Source organism: Melopsittacus undulatus, chromosome 2, assembly GCF_012275295.1.
Source record: "Melopsittacus undulatus isolate bMelUnd1 chromosome 2, bMelUnd1.mat.Z, whole genome shotgun sequence".
Taxonomy (NCBI): Eukaryota; Metazoa; Chordata; class Aves; order Psittaciformes; family Psittaculidae; genus Melopsittacus; species Melopsittacus undulatus.
The window spans coordinates 82172225-82192664 of NC_047528.1; the positions used below are offsets into that span (position 1 = coordinate 82172225).

A 20440-nucleotide genomic window follows, 5' to 3' on the forward strand; every position below is an offset into this window, starting at 1 on the left:
ACATTCTCTCCTCAAGTGTTAAAAATGTTTCTGGAGTGTCTCAAAACCACTGATGACTACAAAATCCTTACTTAATGGATTTCATATGGCACCATACATTTATATTAACCTCCTCATATAAGTATTGACATCATATCCCTGCCCAAGAATACACACAATTAATCCACTTGAAGTGGTAATGTTCACTGAAGATTATTTTAAAATTCCTGTCAACTCTGGGAGAAATAAAGATCTAGGTCATATTGAGCAAAGAAAAACAAAGGCCTTCCTAGAACTGCTTTGAACTCTTAAATGTAATACTGTGTTTTAACTTCCATTTAATTGCATGTAGGACTGTCTGTAGGCAATAGTCATAAAAATCAGTAGGAATTATATGCAGTTAACATATACTTTGACAAAGAATATTGATCCAAAATGAGCTTTAGTATATTAACTCTCTCCAATATTTCCAACAGTGAAAGTATTGTAGAACAGGTTAATAAACAGAAATATGTAATTAGTTTTTTAATGTGTCCTGTTGCTGTCAACCTCATAGCCTAGGTATATGTGATACTTACATAGTTAGAAATTATAATATTTGAAACTAAAGTAAAAAATTGATCCTTTGATTCAAAGTCTGTTAGAAATAAAGTGTTTCCTTAGCTCTCAGCTCTTCTGAAACACTCACTGCACTTCTTTTAGTTTCTGCAGTCTTAGTCACATAGTCATGATAATGCAGCTTTAGAAATTTCCACCAGCTAAGTCACAGCAACAAGGTGTTTGTACTTTCCTATGTACATGCGGTAATTTGATTAATTTTAATCCTCTTGTATTATGAACTAATCTTCTGAATTTTCTCATATTTACTCAAGTGGAGAGTATTCACATATTTAGTTATCACAGTTCAGCTGTTGTTCAACAACTTCTTTGTGATATTAGCAATTGTGTTCTTTGTAGGACAAAAATTTAGAAGTATAAAGTGCAGATGTTATTCAAAAGCTACTGAAATTCCAACATGAAGAAATCTTAGATTTTCCTCGTAATCTCCAAAATGAAGCTACTGGAGATAATTTTATTTTCAGAATCTATTTCAATAATAGATAATGGAAGAGGATAAATAATTTACCATCTGCTGTATAAGATGACACACCAGTATGGCCCAGAAATTCCCCTTTCTTGGAAAATTTATCTCTAAAGTTCACTTCACTTTCTTAGGTCTGTGTGCTTGTTCAGTTTTTAGAAATCAGTGTAACCACTTCCCACGGTAGTTTGTTTTCAGGTTGGGTTACTGTTTTGGTTTAGTCATTTGCAATTCCATCTAAGACCAATACATACCACACTTCATTTCCTCGCATGGTAATATTGGGATTCCATATCTGAATCATATAGTGAAGAATAGGAATTTTATGACAGTGGCACTGAGTAGAAGTTATCTTTCAAAATACATCATAGGATGTTTGGGGAGCAGAGAAGAGACTTGTATTCTTAAGGTCCAAAAAAAGATTGCAGATACTTTAGTATACCAACATAAAAAAAGAGATGTTGAACTGTCCTCAAATAAAGATGTATAGTAAATGTAACAAGCAAGAAACAATGGATTTTGGATGGGCACTGAACGTTAAAGCAGCTTAATATCACATTTTGGAAATTAATAAAAAATACTTGTATTTTGTGGCTGTTGATTACATTATGCTGCCATCTCTATGCTGTAATTGTAAATGTACAGATTATCTGTGATTTGAAAATGAGTAATTGAAAGAAGCACTAAAAATGGGGAGGTGTTGGCTTTCAGGGTAGCTGTTGCTCAGACACCAGCTGGATATTAGTCTGCTTGTTGGGGCTGTGAGTGCCTTTGCATCACTTAGGGTTTTGTTTGGTTGTTTTTTGGGAGGGGGTTGGTTTTTGGTGGGTTCCCCCCCCTCCCCCCCTCGTTTCCTTCACTTTTAAACTATCCTTATCTCAATGAATTAATTTTCTAAATTTCACTTTTCCTGTTCCCTCCACTGTCCTATTGTGTGTGGAGCTTAATGACTGAGAAGCTGTGTGAGTGCTTGGCTGCTGGCTGGGATCAATGCACCAGAACCTGATAGGTCAGCAAGGACTAGGCTACCTTTAAATATGTCTTTACTAAGCCTTCTTTTTTTATATGACATGGCGGACTAGAAAAGAAGGGGTTGAAAGAGGAAAGAGGGATTGAATGAGCGTTGGGGAAGAATTCTTTGTCTAGAGTAGAAACGCGGGAAGCTCAGCATGAATTTGTTCTTTTGGTTGCTCTGTCTTGCATAGTATATTTATTCTATTTTTTTCTTAAAAATAGCTTTCATGCTTTAATTTCTTTTACAGCATAATAGTGATAATTAAAGGATGAGTATTAATTCAGACAAAAATACCATTTGTCCTGGTTTAAGTAAAAGACAGAATGACATAAAAACTTACCACCAGATAGGCATAAAGGTATTTTTATGTTTATTCTGCCTCTAACTAGTCCAGTACTCTTTTTCATATTAGTTCAGTATTCTGAAGCTAAGAAAATCAGCATTTGTAACTAATTTATGTCAAACCATAGCTTTCTTTTTCCATTACTCATCTGCCTGTGGGCTAGTGCATTTGCCAAGACTCCTCAACTACCAAATCTGCTGCTTGCAAAACTTCTCACAGGTTTGGCTGGGACAATGCAATTTTTAGGAGATAAGTTCTTTAGTAGATGTTGGTGTCCAATATATTTTTACTTCCTCCCTCAAAAGTCACTCAGTATTTTTTTGCCCTTACTAGCACTTTGTTATACCAGCCACTACACACTTCCAGATGGAGAATGAAATACGTATTTAACCTACAACATAATTTTTGCAATGGCTTTAAAAAAAGTGAAAAATGGTATTCTAAAATAAAAATGCTATCTTAAACAGAAATGCAGCACAGTAATGTGCAAAGCCATAATAACAGTCTTAGTGCAAAAAGAACTTTAATCATGTATAAAATACACTTGATGTGGTCATTTGAAAACATTAGTACTAATGATAAATCTGTATTTTGTCACGTTTCCAATTTTATACTGATACATTTTTGAATGTACAAGTTGAAGTGTTCTTAGAATAGAACTGACTTTGTTCTGGTCTCATCTCCAAAGTATGTTGCAATTCTAACAGCTGCTTCTGCATTCCTGACAGAGTTCATTTTTATAGCAAATAAAAGGATACAAAACCAAAAAATCGTCAATCTTCACCTTTCTTTATAATGAGAACACAGAGAGAATACCATGTGTTATGTTGCATAGATCTAATTGGCTCAGGCACTGTAATGAGTGAGCTATAAAGTTTAAAATCTTTTTTTTTTTAATTTATTTTTTTAATGCTAGCTAGTGTAAGTGAAAAGCAAAGGAACAACCAGAGGAAAAAGAGGTCACACAGAACAGACTATGATTTAGTGGTAAAATATTGTTGAGCAAATTCTTTTAAAGAAAGTAATCTTGAGTCTTATGCATAACTTGATAAATTTTGAAAAGTTTCTTATATAAACAGCCAGCTAAGGGAAGCCTGCTTTCTTGACAGATTATGCCCCATACATCTCCACTTTACCTCAAAATTTTAGTCATGCTGCTACAATATACTGTTTGCTTTCTCTACCCATTGTATGTACTGTTCCCTGCATACTAATATCTTATTTCTTAATCTGTTGATGCCTCTTTGACAATTTCCCAGCTTTAGTAACAAGAGTTGGTGCTTTTTCCTTTATGTACCCATTTTTCACAATTTACGAGTTCACTTCTTTGTCAGGTTTGGTTGCAAATGGATAATGTGTTCAAAAACCCTAAGGTAGCGAGAAATAAATAGAAGTCACACTGACATTGCATAAGCCTCTCTATAGGAAGTTAGGAACAGAACTACAACCACAGATAAGCAGGAAATAATAGCTCTGTATTTTTAATTTTATTAAATGCAATAAATTTAGGGGAATTTCCTGTTACTGTTATAAATGTCTTAGGAGAACTGTTTTCAACTGTCAGTCTTAAACTTAGATGTCCAGAATTCAGATTTCCACCAATGCATTGGAAACTAGGGGACATCTGCTAACTCTGAAACCTATAAATTGAGTTGAAGCTTTTGAATTAAGCCAGTCTGCATCAGTGTACGTAGAGTTATTAGTTTTTTCTTCTCATTTTCAGCACTGAATTTTGCCTTGAACATGATACATATGACCCTGAAAAATGAAGAGGAAGACCTTCTCAGTAATGTTAAATATTCTTTGTGCAGGGTCCTATCAGCAGGTACAGCCTGCAACAAACAAGTTTATCCAGCAGAATGATCTCATTATTAAGACAGTGATATAGTGTGGTTTGTTTCATAGCCTGAAATCACACAAAGAAATAACTGAGTGAATGATATTTGTCCTGCACCCTGTATTGTGCTATTATGTGTAGCACTACCTGGCAGCCTATTAAAATAGAGATCAGGGACTATTAGCATTTATATGGAGGCTGCTCGGGAATTTCAAAGCTGTTGAATTATTCAAGTATTTTCCAGTTTATAAAATAAAATCGAGGATGATTGACTGCTTGATGATGTGGTGATAGAAATAAAAACATTGAAAAGTCTTGAGTGTGATTTTTTTTCCTCACAGTTGTTTTGAACCAGCATATATGTAAGTCTTGATTGTGTGTCAGTAGCAGCCATAGCTGAAAAGAGAAACTTTACATATTTTCTTTTGTCAATGCCCTACTTTTACAGAAACAAAATAAAGAAAATCCAGTCAAAACAGAAATGAACCACACTTAGAATATAGATCCCTCAATCTAGTTAATATTAACAACTCTGAATTAACATTGCTGTCCTCTCCCTCTTTATAAAGGCAGTAACACAAGTGTTTAACATACAAATATGAAATACTTTTAAGGTACCAATGTCAGTAGAAAAATATAAAGTTCTCTATGAATATTAAAGGCATCATAAATATAATTAGTCTTTGGGTCTTGGAAAATGTTTGTTTACATGCTTCAAGGAATTTGAAAACTATTATTTTAGTTAGGATTCTGATACATCCAAGGTTTTCTACACTGCAAAATGCACCTGTGCTCTACACACCACATGCAAAGTGTACATAGGAAGTGTCAGTCACAGTGCACGTGTACTATCATCTGTCAATGTTCACAGTAATGTAATTTTTAAGGACACAGCAGTTTATTTTTTTGTCCATAATTTGGTTTTAAGCCTTTGTTTATACTCCTTAGTTACAGTGAAATAGGAGCATTTTAAGCACAGATAGTTTTCTCCTGAAATGCCACTGTTATCACAAAGTATCACAGAAGGGTGTATGTGTCTTATCATGAGAATGATGAACTTCTATTATATCTGTCAAAATTGCATTAGCACTTTCTCGTAGATGGAGGCACATTGCCTGAGCAGTGGTATGAGGCATTTCCTGGAAAGAATATTTAGGGTATTAATGCTACCAGCTGTAATAATACAGTTCTAAGTTAATTGAATGCCACTGTTGGCAGAGTTTAATTGGTATAATATATCTGTAAGCAGGAAGAGAAGCATTTTCATGTTCACTTTAATGACAGTGAGAGGATACATGTTTTCTTAACGTTATCACTGAATGTAACTGGAATAAATCACAGTATTACAGAGTGGTTGAGATTTGAAGGGACCTCTGGAGGTCATCTGGTCCAAAATCCTGCTCAGGCAGGGCCACCTTGAAATAGTTGTCCAGCACGATGCCGAGCTGACTTATGAAAGTATCTAAGGATGGAGACTCCACAACCTTCCTAGGAAACCTGTGCCAGTGCTCAGTCATCCTCACAGTGAAAAAGTGTTTCGAATGTGCAGAAGAGCCTACTGTGTTTCTTCTGGTCCTGTCACTGGACACCAGTGGAAAGAGCCTGCCTCTGTCCTCTTTGCAGCCTCCCTTCATGCATTTATATTTAAAAAAAGTTACCCACTCAGCCTTCTCTTCTGTAGGCTGAACAGCCTCAGCTCTAAACCTGTGCTCATAGCAGAGGTGGTCCAGTCCCATATTCATCTTTGTGTCCTTTTGCTGGACTCTCTCCAGATTTTCCTTATCTCTCTTGTACTGGGGAGCCCAGAAATGAGCTCTGCTACTCCATGTGTGGCTTTGCTAATGCTGAGTAGGAGGGATCACCTCTCTCACCCTGATGGTGATAGAATCATAGAATCATAGAATAGTTAGGGTTAGAAAGGACCTTAAGATCATCTAGTTCTAACACCCTTGCCATGGGCAGGGAAACCTCACACTAAACCATACCACCCAAGGCTCTGTCCAACCTGGCCTTGAACACCACCAGGGATGGAGCATTCATAGCTTCCTTGGGCAACCCATTCCAGTGCCTCACCACCCTCACAATAAAGGACTTCTTCCTTATATCTAATTTAACTTTCCCTGTTTAAGTTTTAACCCATTGCCCCTTGTTCTATCACTACAGTCCCTCTACAGTCCATCCCCAACATCCCTGTTGGCCCCCTTCAGATACTGGAAGGCTGCTATGAAGTCCCCACACAGCTTTCATTTCTCCAGGCTGAACAGCCCCAACTTTCTCAGCCTGTCTTCATATGGGAGGTGCTCCAGCCCCCTGATCATCCTCATGGCCCTCCTCTGGACTTGTTCCAACAGTTCCATGTCCTTTTGTACACAATAGTCCAAGTGAGGTCTCATGAGAGCAGAGTAGAGGGGCAGGATCACCTTCTTTGACCTGGTGGTCACACTCCTTCTGATGCAGCCCAGAATACGGTTGTATATGCACACTGAAGCCAGCTCATGTTCATTTTCTCATCGACCAACACCCTGAAGTCCTTCTCCGCAGGGCTGCTCTGAATCTCTTCTCTGCCCAACCTGTAGCTGTGCCTGGGATTGCTCCGACCCAGGTGAAGGACCTTGCACTTGTCATGGTTAAACTTCATAAGGTTGGCATCAGCCCACCTCACAAGCGTGTCAAGGTCCCTCTGGATGGCATTCCTTCCCTTCAGTGTATCAACCAAACCATACAACGTGGTGTCATCGACAAACCTGCTGAGGGTACTCTTGATCCCACTGTCCAAATGCTTAGACTATTGCAGGTCAGCATACCTTTGAGTTCCAGTGGACATACAATGCCTGCATATTCAATATATTGTTAAGATTCTCCTTAAAACTCAGGAACTGAACTTTGATAATTTTCAGTTGTTTGGTGGTGTTCTCTCTGGTTTTGCTTGTGAGTTATAACAAGGTATAAATACCTGTTAGCATGTTTGCTTAGGCTTCCTAAAGTGGACTGCAGATGTTCCTTAGCACTTTTTTAATGAGGCATACCATGCTGAAATAAAGTCAAAGATATCTGCTCTGCATAGTTAAGCCTTCATTCAATATGAAGGTTTAAAACAGAGTTGGTGTTATTCTGCTGTATGTTGTCATGGGTTCGTCAGGCTCAAGGAACTGGGAACCATTAGAACTGAATATCCTGAGAAGGAAAATATGACTAGCAGATTAATATTATAAACTGAAGTGTACTAACCTAATTAGGCACTAAAAGTGAATATTACAATTTGATAATAATGTATGATGAAGAAGCTATTACACGGCAACTTATATGATGGAATTAATGCCACTTTGAGGTGCCTGTTAATTCATTTTTGACATAGGGATTTAGAAGGAAAAAGGAATAGAATCATCTCAGAGAGAAAATGCTCTTTCAGAAATGTAGAAAGTTAAAAGATCAAAGATGTAAATAAATTCTGAAGTAAATGGAAGTTAGTTTCTTAAGTCCTGTGGCGAAGCTAATAGTGTAGCCTTGTCTCCACTCACTTAAAAGTTCTGCAAGAATGCATCTGTGTCTTATTGGAGCCATGTAAAAGTTAGTAGTTTTTAGGGACTGTTGAGTAGGAAAATTTGAACAGGGACATAATATTGTCCCTTCACAATCTTAAAGTAAATGAAGGAAGAGACAATCTGAAGATAAATTAAATCTTTTTTCTCTGTGAATTTCTTTATGTGAATTCTGTTCACAATGCAAGTTGATTCTAAAGTTTCTATTTTTTTTCCTTCATCTTTCAATGTTGTATCATCTTAGGCTATTAATTGCACAGAGATAGGTAGAGGTGTTGGTGTTTTTTTTATTTTACAATATATAATAAGTACTGTGATATTATCCAAATGTGAATCTCATAAATTATTAACTGACATGCTATTCTCCCAAAGAAGAGCTGAAACATGTCTATGTTTACACTGCTAATATTGCTTTATCTTCCACATTATCTTGAATTTCCCATTAAAGTCAGTATTTAACTAACTATAGGGTGAGAGGTGTTTGATGTGACTTCAGGTTTGCGAAAGTTGATCTAAGATAACTAGTTGTCTAAGTGCTTCTGAAGTTAATAAAAGGAAGTGACAAATTCAAAGACCGAATGTATATATGAGCCGTAGATATTAATTTCAAGATGAAATAAAAATTACTGGATTAAGACTGTGATTAGCTAGGTGAGGCTGGACACGAAGTTTTCAAGTGAATGAACCTAATGGTCAATTTCCATGGCTGAAACTCCTTAAGGAAAAGAAAACATAAGCTTTTGTTAAAGAAGCCTTTGTAGAAAGTATCTGTTATCCTTTTGTTGTTTTGGTATTCTTAGCTTCTAACTTAAAATAGTGGGAAAGAGGGAGGGAGCTTGGGTTGTCTTTTGAGGGTTTGATTTTGTTGCTAGTGTTCAGAAAGTCGAACATCTAGTATTCAACAGGAAAAAATAAAATCATTACTCAAAACTGTAATGTATTCCCAGGAGGTCATAAATTCAAAGTCAGATCTGCTTAACTTGTTCTTAAACAACTAATAAAAAATACTGCCATTCATCTTCTTGGCAGTATCTTTTTGCACATTTGCTGTGATTGCTCTTAAATGTTCTTTAACCCACTTTCACATTTTTTTTTTGCTTAGGTCACAGATCCTTATCCTAATGTCTTTTGAGACTGAGCACATGGTTACCCTGAAAGTATTTTACTGATAAAATTCATAGACGCTCCATCTACCACATGTCCCATGTGTCACACTGATTTCACTCCAGTATTTTAAAACTGGTCATTCTGAAGCTACACAAAAAAAAAAAAAACAATTGCTCAGTTAGCTCAGAAATTGACAACACTTAACACAAAAATCTTAGAATATATCTATTATCCATAGACAAGTACATAACATAAATAGTGTGATAATGCAGTTAATTTTTTAGAGATCAAGAGTACAGCTAGTCACTCAGTGGACCTTTTCACAAATTCAGTACTTCCCCACAATAAGGGTTGCTGTATGAATAGTGCTGTCTGAAGCCTTTCATAATCTCTTGTCATTTTCTCTTCTCTTTTAGCTGATGGATGCACTGATTGGTCTGTGGATTACAAGAAATATCAAGTTCTAGTGGGAGAACCTGTTCGTATAAAATGTGCACTCTTTTATGGATATATTAGAGCTAATTACTCCCTTGCCCAAAGTGCTGGACTTAGTTTGATGTGGTACAAAAGCTCTGGACCTGGGGATTTTGAGGAACCTATAGCTTTTGATGGAACTAGAATGAGCAAAGAAGAAGACTCCATTTGGTTCCGACCAACAATGGTACAAGACAGCGGGCTCTATGCATGTGTGATAAGGTACCCTATTTTATATCCTGCATTTTAATTAACCACATACGAAAGAAGGGTCTTAATAGTGAGACTTTTGTGACAATGAAAAATGTTTTCTGAACATGTTCCTTTTTCTTCTTCTCCTCATATTCCCTTCCCTGAAGTATTTCATGCTGAAGTAGAAATTACTATTGAATGTCTTGAACATATTATAATTGGGTTTTCTATAAATTTAAGTAATTTATAGCAAAATCTAAAATTTATAAGATGGCTGGGACTGGAAACATGTCATGTGTTCCTGCTTCTGATTTTGGTATAAATCCTACAATTTTAATATCCTAGAGTAGAAAGTGGGTTTTTTTTCACATTCAGATTTCATTTTGTATGGATTTTATTACATGGTTTAGTTTAATTCTTATTTTTCTATAAGAAGATGTTTTTTGATGTAAAATAGTTGCATCAAGGAGAATGGAAGGTGAAAATTCAGCATTTTTACAGGCATACATCTTCTAGAATTACATCTGGCTGATGTGATAATAGATGCTGGGTGCCAGATATCTTCCAAAGGCATTTAACCTTCTGATGCATCAAGCTTTTATCACCATAAATTAAACTAGATTCTGCTTCCTACTTTCCAAAACAGGTGTTCAGCTTCTTTCTGAGTCTTTAAAATGGTTTGCACTGAGTATTGTTTCCAGCCCTTTGCAGTCAAGAAGATCATCTAGGCACTTTCATACTCTCTCACAGCCTTATACTAGATTTACACTAGATATGAAATCCTGCAGTTTAGAATTTGTACATAGAAAGTATAGTGAAGGGTCACTATTAATTGTTCAAAAGTTTGAAAAAATTGGTTGTTGCAGTTAGGTAAACTGATGAAGCAGTGTTCTTTTCTGTCTACATATCTATAAAGATGGTCTTGCTACTCATATACAATAGAAAGAGTTTTGAGGGCATGGGGGGAAGAAGAGGGGAAGGGGCAGGGGACAATGCTGTATGGGCTGTGTGCGGTGAAGGAGATTTTTACCAAATTATGTGTTTAAAAAACATTTGTTCTTTGAGCTCTTTACATAACCTGTAAGACATTTTGTATCACAGAATTTGTTCAAAAGCCTTTTCAGTATCATCCTGATGATGATCTTTTAAAGAAAATCAAAAATACCCAACATGTTAAGCTACTTAAGAATATTTAGTTATGTTGTGTTTGATATTTTTCTCACATAAGCATGTAACAGTCACTATGAAAATGGCAACAGTTTTATCAATTATTCCATAGTGCTATTTAAAACACCCCTAAAACACATAAAGAAAACCTTTAAAATGTGATATTGCACTTGTCAGAAAGTATGGATAAATGCAGAATTTAGATAATCAGACATTAAAATGTGTTCATCTCATCAATCTGCATTCATGCTTTTTCTAAATAGATTTTTTTGTTTGTTTTTAATCTGGAGGTGGGTAAAGGCATGTTCTAATCTGCTTATGATACATAGTATGTTTTTACACATATGCTTTCTTTCTAGTTGTTGGTACTTTTACATGTAGATTGAAAATAGATTTTAAAAAATACAGTACTAAATAGTATGCAATCCTGAATATTCTTGTGAACAGTTACAAAGCCTTTCACCTTGAGGAGAGCTACTAGAGTAAGCAAGTATTGGTTAGAGAATTGGTACTAAGAAGTCTGTGCTTATCGTTCTATGAGTGTTTCAGTTTTAGATTTGTTGAATGGAACCTTTCAAATGAATGATCAAGATGGTTATTGGTAGAAGACACAATTCTCATTTCAGTATTGAAGGAATATATTGTTTTATATGTGTTTTGTGCATACAGATAAAGGTTACTTTCAAATAGTTTCTAATACCCATTTAGAATCAAATTTAAAACTTAATACTTTATGTTCCTGAAATAAACCTGTATTATTTAATATTTTAATCTGTGTCGTGGTTTAAGCCCAGCTGGTAATTCAGTACCAAGCAGCCCTCTCTCTCACTCCCCACCTTTCTCCTCCCCCTCCCCCCCACGCTCCCAGGGGGATGGGGAGGAGAATCAAAAGAATGTAACTCCCATGGGTTGAGATAGGAACAGCCCAGTAACTAAGGTATAACACAAGCCCACTGATGCTACCACCAATAATAATAACCACAAGGGATATAACAAGGGAAGAGAATACAATACCACTTGTCGATACCCAGCCCAACCGAGCAGTGAACCAGTCCTTCCAGGTAACTCTCAGTTACATCCCAGGCATGACGTACTGTGGTATGGACTACCTCTTTGGCTAGTTTGGGTCACGTGTCTTGTCCCTGCTTCCCCTCCTCCCTGGCAGAGCATAAGACTCAGAAAGTCCTTGGTCAGACTAAACGTTTGAGCAGTAACCAAAAACATTGGTGTTATCAGTGCTATTCCCAGGCCAAAAGTCAAAAACATATCACTGCACCAGCTACTAACAAGGAGAAAAAATGACTGCTACTGCTGAACCTAGGACAATCTGAAAGAAATAATATTAATTACTCAGCAAAATAATGGTTCTGGTTTTTCCTCCTTCAGATTCTTACACTATAAAGTGATTATCTGAGGGAAAAAAAGAAAAAGACCGAATTAACACCATCTGGCAAACTTATGTACTCTGTCTGTATTTTCAAAGATATTGCTATAGAACTATCTAGAAAAACACCTCTCACATCAAGTAGCTGTCTACTGCTTTTTACTGCTTCTAGTTCCACCAGAATACTCAGCCCTGCTGTTGCTTTATGCTTGGGTACTGGTAAAATATACCAAAGCATCTGGGGAAAGCTTAGTGAACAAGAACTGTAATTTCAGTCAGGTTTTGCAGATTGCAGAAGATTGCAGAGATAGGATTTAGGATTTTTTTCTTACAGATTTGAAGTTTTTGTTTATTTTAATGGCAAGGGTTTTAAATACCTTTAGAATGATGTTATAAGGTATTTTAGTTTTGAAGACCCAGTTGAGAAGCTCAGGTAAGAGGCTTCCAATTACCTAGTAGTAAACATATTCAGTGTGATGCTTGGAATAACTTGAGTAGGACAACAGGGAGAGGAAATGTACCTGTGAGATAATGAGGGCAGGCAGTAAATGATAAATGGGTAAAAACAGAACTATGTTTTGAGTAAACAAATGGCTCTGTATAGTTTTTATTTCAGGCTAACTTGAAGGGGTAGTACAGTCCAGTACTTACAATTTTACTTGCTTGGAAGCTCCTTTCTTCAATTCTGCCTTTGCTACCTGTGCCAGCACTAAGGAAGAAAAATATATCTATTGCACAGGATATATAGAGAACCACATGCTGGAACAGACTGTGTGGCACTGAAACAATTATATTAAAAGGCTAGATAGTAGACCAAACTAATTTCTGCAGTTAATACACTGCAGTAGAAACATGGAGCTTCATGGAGTAGAAATGTTTACAATTTCAGTGAAATTAACCTAGGGATAATAGTGAAGGCTGTCTGTTTTTCCTTTGAAAGCAAAGAAACAACCTTCATCCTCATGCATAACTGTTCACAGTACTCTTCCCTTTAAATTCTTATCCCTGTTTTTCTTTCTATGGGAAGCTGTCTGCCACAAATGAATTGAGAAAGTCAAGACAGAGCCTTATTACCAAGGCATTGCTGCACACCTGTAGCTGAGGAGATAGACAGCAAGAAATAGCTTTCAGTTTACTACCTTGTAGGTCAATACAGTGTGAGCTTATTGGTAGAAAATGTATGGGCTTCTACCCTGCTTTCAAGGAAGAAAATAATGTGGTTTGTTTCAGGTATGGCACTGTCCCATTCTGATGCAAATTCTGTGTGCTGCAATCTTAAGGAAGCAGAAGATATAAATTAAGTTTTTCAGTGAATTTCATATAACACAGTTGCTTGTTGTTTAACATATAGGAACAGTAACTATAACTGGATAAGCTGCACAAAAAGTTAACATATATTTAACTGAAGCTCCCAGAAATTATCTGTGTGTATATATATTGGTTCTTCTATGAAAGTTTTTGGTAACCATGACAATTATCAAACTGACACTTCCTTTATGTTTTCACCTTTTCCTTCCCTGCTTGAAAGCTTCTATTATAGTTTCTCCACTGTTGGAGGAGTTCAGGTTCAGTTCAATGAGGCATGAGGGGATGGCAGGACTGCAATTACTACAATAGGTTGTATTGCAAATGATGAAATAGGTTTTTATGATACATTCAGCTAGATTTTGGCATTGGGATGTCAGTTAGGTAGTGTTCAGAAATTGTCTTTATCACCACATAATGTATGCAGCAGTTCAGACATATTTCTGAAAATAAATATTCTCTTACTAACTAATGACTGCTGGTTTTAAACTCATATTTTAAAGTCAATTTGCTTTTACATCTGTAACTAGAAATTCTCACCTTAGGGCTAGACATATTTTCCCTTGTAGAAATTAGTTTGGGCCTAAAACACCCTCCCTTGTCCACCGTTCATCTTTACTAATGATGATGGTAGTAACCCCTTTACTTTTCTATAGTTCAGTCTTTGTACTGACTTATGTAATTGGATGTTTACAAACATTAATTGTTTTGGTATACTGTAATATTAAATGAAGAAAATGAGAAGGAAAAGGATGAGAAGGGAAGGGGTTTCACAGCAGTTGTATTTATAGATAGGTATAAGCATGCACCTATACATGCAGACATGTTGGTGAATCATATAACTCCCCTGCCATTTCATTCAGTTAGTATATATTTTTTTTTGACAGAAATAAAATGGAATACATTTAGAAATATTTTAAATAAAAGAATATTATTTTTCTCTGTAAAATTTTCAACCGAAACTGCTACAAATTGTCTTTGAAAAGCATCATAGTCTGAGGGGATATACTTTATTTTTTTTTTCTAGGCATTATTGGAAACCTGAGATTGCTGTGAATTTATCAAAAAACAGTCCTTTATCTCCATTATGTGAAAATTCATCTTAATTTTAGATAGCATAAATTTCTTATGTTAGATAGGGTGTGTTCCTGTGATGATCATCTTAAAATACAAAAATACCAACCGTTTTTAAAATCTTTCAGAATGTAGGAAGGTCTTTTCTATGGCCATATATACTTGCAAACAGTTTTATTACTTTATACATTTTTTCCTACTTATAATCTTAAGGGAAGAGTAAGTTTTTAGACAGCAGCTAGTTATTAAATTGGAATGAAAATTAAAAAAAAATGCAGAGAGAAAATACCTGAAAATTAAGCCTTACAAGCAGTCTTATCTTACAAGTTGTGCTTTACTGAGCAGAAGGTATTGTTAATATCTCATTTTAACAGTTCTGAACTTACAGTTATGGCACAGATAATGCTTTAGGATGTAATTATTTGAAGATAAGTCTTCTATATGATACCAAGTTTCTTTTGCTACTTATTTTTCTGTTGAGATATCTGCTGAAATACAGTGATGTAACAAATAACTTAGTCTGGCTGTTACTTCCACTATCTTATTAGAGATTTATTTGTTTATTTTCCACAAAAAGTACTTTTCTCAAACCAGTTTAAAATACTATTTGATTGTCACAGTTCTTCTTTTCACAACTAAAATAATAGTTCTGACTAAAAAAGTATAACTTCAGATCTCATTTCAGTGTAATTTTAAAATATAACTGTAGTCTTTGGTTTTGCAGCTGTATTTTCAGAAGGGGAGGTCCTAAAATGTAGTCAGGTTGTGTGAATATACTTTGTTTGTAATAAGATACATGATTTTTCATTTATTTTATCTAATTTATACTCTCCTGCTGAATTCATCCATCTTAGAAAAGGACCAAAAGCCATGGAATAGTATGGAAGAAGTTGTCTATCAGCTCTCATTTTAGCAAAAGTGGAAGAAGGCAAAAATACAGATAAAGTTAATTTCATATAATGCATAATTTAGTCAAGAGTATATAATTTTCTTCCATGCACTACAGATAAATAAAGACGAGGCAAAGAACTAAAATGACTTGCATATAATTTCAAAGCAATAGCTTATTTTTTTTCTTTGTCCCTCAAAAGATGTTCACAGGTTAGCTTTTATTGTTCCCTCTAACAGAATTCAAAACAATTGAGTTGTACAGCTGGTAGTAACATGGGCCTCCTACCTTTCATATCATCATTTAAGTTTGATTGTAACATCTTATTTCAAATTGTACTTTGAATCTCTGTCCTGCAAATTCTTGCCTCTGTGCATATAAACAACTCATGGGCATCAAAAAATATAAGCATCTAGATACTAAAGAGATGAATGTGAATTGTTTGGCACTTTAATATCCATTGTTTTCAGGACAGAGAGGAATTTAGTCACCATTAAAATATAGCTAAAACATTATTTAGTTACGCAGGGATAGGCGTCTATTACTATTTTAGAGACACTAGGCACATTTCCAAGACATTTGCAAAGAATGACATGTATGGCATTAGATCTGAAGGAGGCTGAATGTGGGATACATTTGGGCAAGCCACATGCCACTGCACACCCACTCTTAGGTAAATAAAATGAACATTTTGTGGCTTTTCAGCTAAATCATTTGCTAGGCTCCATCAGACAAACTAACAGCTACAGTAGGAGTTTTGACATAACACACAGGTATATGAATGTAAGTGGGTCACAGAACTAAAATGCCTTAAGCTGAATCCCAAACTAACTTGCGTATTCATAGCACATACATTGAAATGCACTGGTTGATGTGAAAGCTAAGGAACATATCTCTGTACTCAGAGCTGTCACAAGACTGACATTTTAAAATGTTAAACATATTTGAAGACTATAAGGTAAGAATGTAATGTGATTGAATTCATTTATAATTTAAATTCTTCTGAAATGCAAATCTAAAATAGTGGTTGAGGGTCCCAAAATTCATCAAATTGACATAAAAGCCATCAGTTCAATAAACAAAACACTTTTTTGGTAATTAGATTAACATTGCCAAGGTTCTGCACAAGTGAGTGTTACAGATGTTCCTTTAGAAAAGGGAAAGAAAAGCTGCAGCTGAGATTCTTTGGTCACACTCTAAGAAGCATCAAATATTAGATGATCTGTGGTGAAGTCTTCCATGACTTTTTCAGAAGGGTTGAATCTGAAAAGGGCATGTGTGCCGTAACCCAGAAAGGTTACAGAGTGGAGAGACTGAAGAGAACCTACTTTCTGATGACTTTCTGGTGCCATTATGGTAGGAACATGTAAAGATGGGGAAAAGTTGCTATGTTTTCATGATGTCTTTGGGACAATTCAATTAATTCTTGCTTTCCAAAGCAATTAGACTGATAGCCCCAGACCAAGACAGATCTAAAGCAGTCCTAGGAGAAGTTCCTTCATGGTCCTTGTTCTGATCCTTGCTTCTTTCTCCTCTGCCTTCAGAAATCAGCAAAAGGCACCCAACAGTGCCAAAATGAAAAAGAGGTTGTGTGTTTCCCATCATACTGAAGATTGAAAAGGTGAAGGCCCTGCCCATTTTTTTCTTCTCTTCTCCTCAACCTTTTCCACTATTTTGATTAAATTATAAAACAGTCCCGTGACTTCCACTTTATCTGATATAAAAAGAAAGGAGAAACTTCTTTGTTGCAAGTCTTTGGGCTGGGGCTTTTCTACTTATCAAAGAGGTATTCGCGTGTGCAATAGAAAATTTAGTAAATGTAAGAGAAAGACACGATGACAAAATTTAAAAAGACAAAAAAATTTTGGGCTTTAATTCTTATCTATGAGGAAAATATTTGAAGAAATTTAGATGCAAATCAGGTGAATTTTGTTTAGAGTGGATATAAGGAAGAAGTTCTTTACTATGTGGGTGTTGAGGCACTGGAATGGATTGCCCAAGGAAGCTGTGAATGCTCTATCCCTGGCAGTGTTCAAGGCCAGGTTGGACAGAGCCTTGGGTGACATGGTCTATCTAGCATGAGGTGTCCCTGCCCATGGAAGGGGTTGGAACTAGATGATCTTAAGGTCCTTTCCAGCCCTAACTATTCTATGATTCTATGAATATTTGGAAGCTTGTTAGAGACAAAACAAAATCAATCAGTTGAAATAAAGAGGTAAAAGTATCAAAGAAAAATAAGTAGACTGTAGTTAAATAAAAGTTATCTTTTAATGTAAGTTTTCCAGTATGCCTAACAGTTGGGTTTGTTTTTTTTTTTTCTTTTATTTTGGCAGTCTGGTAAATAATTTTACTGAAATGCTTACTCCTAGACAAAAGCATTAGTAAGAGATTTTCAGATGCGGTGTGCAGTGGGTTTTTTGTTGTTATTTGTTTGTTTGCTCTTTTTAAAAGAACAATATTATTGTTCAGGAGAAAATATTGAAAACAAAGAAACATTAAAAAAATAGTTCAAGAACTGGAAAAATCTTAAGATATCTCTAAGCTCATATACATGGCTTCTGATTTCTCTGTATTTTGGCCATGTAGCATAGCTGATTTATTTTCCTTCATATGTCTAGCTAATGAGGACCAGGCACTTCCCCGAGCTCCCCCCTCAAAAAAAAAAAACAAGCAAAAAAACAACAAACCAAAACAACATAACAAAACAAACACAAAAAAAAACCCAAAAGCAAACACCCCCCCACCAATTAAAAAAAAAAAAGTACAACATTTTAAATATAAGAAGAAGAAACAAATAAATCATAATAATAAAGGGAAGAATGGGAAGATTAAACAGCCATCTCAAATATTTTAAGGACTTACATTACTGGTTTTGAGCATAAATTTTAAGCCTCTCCTTCTGGAAGAAAATATCTCTCATCAAAAAGAACAGCATAAGTTACAGGAAGGTGAATAAACAAATGAAGAAGAAATGGAAGAATAAATTATTAGCTGACAGAATTGTAAAGGTAAGCTATCAGTATTCTTTTGTTGGAAAACTTTGTTCTGACTTAAATATGCTTTGGTTATTTTTTCATCTGTAAATCTTAGAGAAAAAAAAAGAAATCACTGTTTTTCTAATAGCGTCTCTAAACAGTTTTTGCATGGTTAATATTTTGTCCGTTTTTACTGTGGCAAGGTTTCTTACATACAAGTATTATAAACAGAGATAGCTATTCAGATGCGTTATCCCTGTTTTTAAGGGTATCTTCCAGTAGTCGCAGAAAAGTCCATCAAAATTTTCTAATCTGAAAGACTACTAATAAGAATGAAATTTAAGAATAGATGCAAAGACAAGTATCTATTCTATATATATATTTTTTTTTTAAAAGGCAATACCTTTTTGCTAAAAAAAAAAATAAGATCCAGACCCTCAAGTTAGTGTATATCTTGAAAAAGAGTTATTGAATGTTAATCTGTTTCCTGGGACTGAGAAAGAGGGGGATTTGGATTGAATATTTTCTAAAAATGTTGGGTTTGTCAAGAATAGTTTGGTTTAGTAGCATCCATTCTCAAATGTGCATAGAGCTAAGATGCTTGACCAAATAGTTCATGATATCATCATGTGGTATCTGACAGTTGGTGATGATGAACTGGAGCAAGAAATAAACAGATACTCATTTATGCAGCTTTTACGGTAATGAAATACTGCCTTGGAAACGTAGGGCACCAGGAGAACCAAGTTACTTGCTGAGTCTGACAATGTCAAATAGCAGGTTTTCAATAGAAGTGCTGATACACATGAATCAATGGTCTAGTGTGAAAAGAGTAGAATACTTGGAGAAGTCATGTGAGACCTCATGTGCCTTCAGGTTTCATGTGCCAGAAGCAATAAACTAATATCTTGTAACACCTAAATTGTCGTGATTCAGATTATCTGCCTTTCTTGTTCTACTATTGTGACGTCAGAGTTCAGATGTAAACATAAAATAAAGAGATCCATGTTTGCAATGACAATATTTCATAAAGAATAGTTTTATCAGTTCCAGTTTGAATGCCTGGGGTAACTCTTTTGCAGTAAATATATCCAAAATTTCTGATAGTCTGAAATCAGTGGGTTTATTTCTATTTTTCTTGATGTCTTCCAGACATAAAGCTTACAAGCAGACATGGGAAGTAAAGAAATATTGCAACACTGAAAATAATATTATGCTAATATTGCCACTAGAGAGAAAAGGTAATAACATTTGCATATTTAGTGCTTGCTCAGTGGTCCCGTCTGTCAAAGTGATGTAGCCTGGTGCTGCTAATTTCAAATATGAAACTGACCCAAAAGATCTTGAGGTGTTTAATTGCAGCGGCTGAGAAGATGATCAAAGGTCAAGATTGTGTCTATAATCTTAATTCAGACTTTTAATGCAGGAAGAGTTTAGATATAGCCTTTCAGTGCTAAATTTGGACTTCATTTAGAGGGTTTAGAATCATAGAATCATAGAATAGTTAGGGTTGGAAAGGACCTCAAGATCATCTAGTTCCAACCCCCCTGCCATGGGCAGCGACACCTCACACTAAACCATATCACCCAAGGCTCTGTCCAACCTGGCCTTGAACACTGCCATGGATGGAGCATTCACTACCTCCCTGGGCAACCCATTCCAGTACCTCACCACCCTCACAGTAAAGAATTTCTTCCTTATATCCAGTCTAAACCTCTGCTGTTTTAAGTTTCAACCCGTTACCCCTTGTCCTATCACTACAGTCCCTAATGAATAGTCCCTCACGAGCATCCCTGTAGGCCCCCTTCAGATACTGGAAGGCTGCTATGAGGTCTCCATGCAGCCTTCTCTTCTGCAGGCTGAACAGACACAACTTTCTCAGCCTGTCTTCATATGGGAGGTGCTCCAGTCCCCTGATCATCCTCGTGGCCCTCCTCTGGACTTGTTCTAACAGTTCCATGTCCTTTTTATGTTGAGGACTCCAGAACTGAACACAATACTCCAAGTGAGGTCTCATGAGAGCAGAGTAGAGGGGCAGGATCACCTCCTTCAACCTGCTGGTCACGCTCCTCTTGATGC

General features: G+C 35.8%; 1 protein-coding gene across 1 annotated transcript in view; it reads left to right on the top strand.

The window, feature by feature from the left end:
• IL1RAPL1 (interleukin 1 receptor accessory protein like 1) overlaps positions 1-20440 on the top strand; it is a 346993-nt gene that overhangs the window by 23926 nt on the left and 302627 nt on the right. The window contains exon 2 of the mRNA XM_034074647.1: positions 9318-9597. Coding sequence (XP_033930538.1) covers positions 9318-9597 — 280 coding nt within the window. The remainder of the gene's footprint in view (positions 1-9317; positions 9598-20440) is intronic.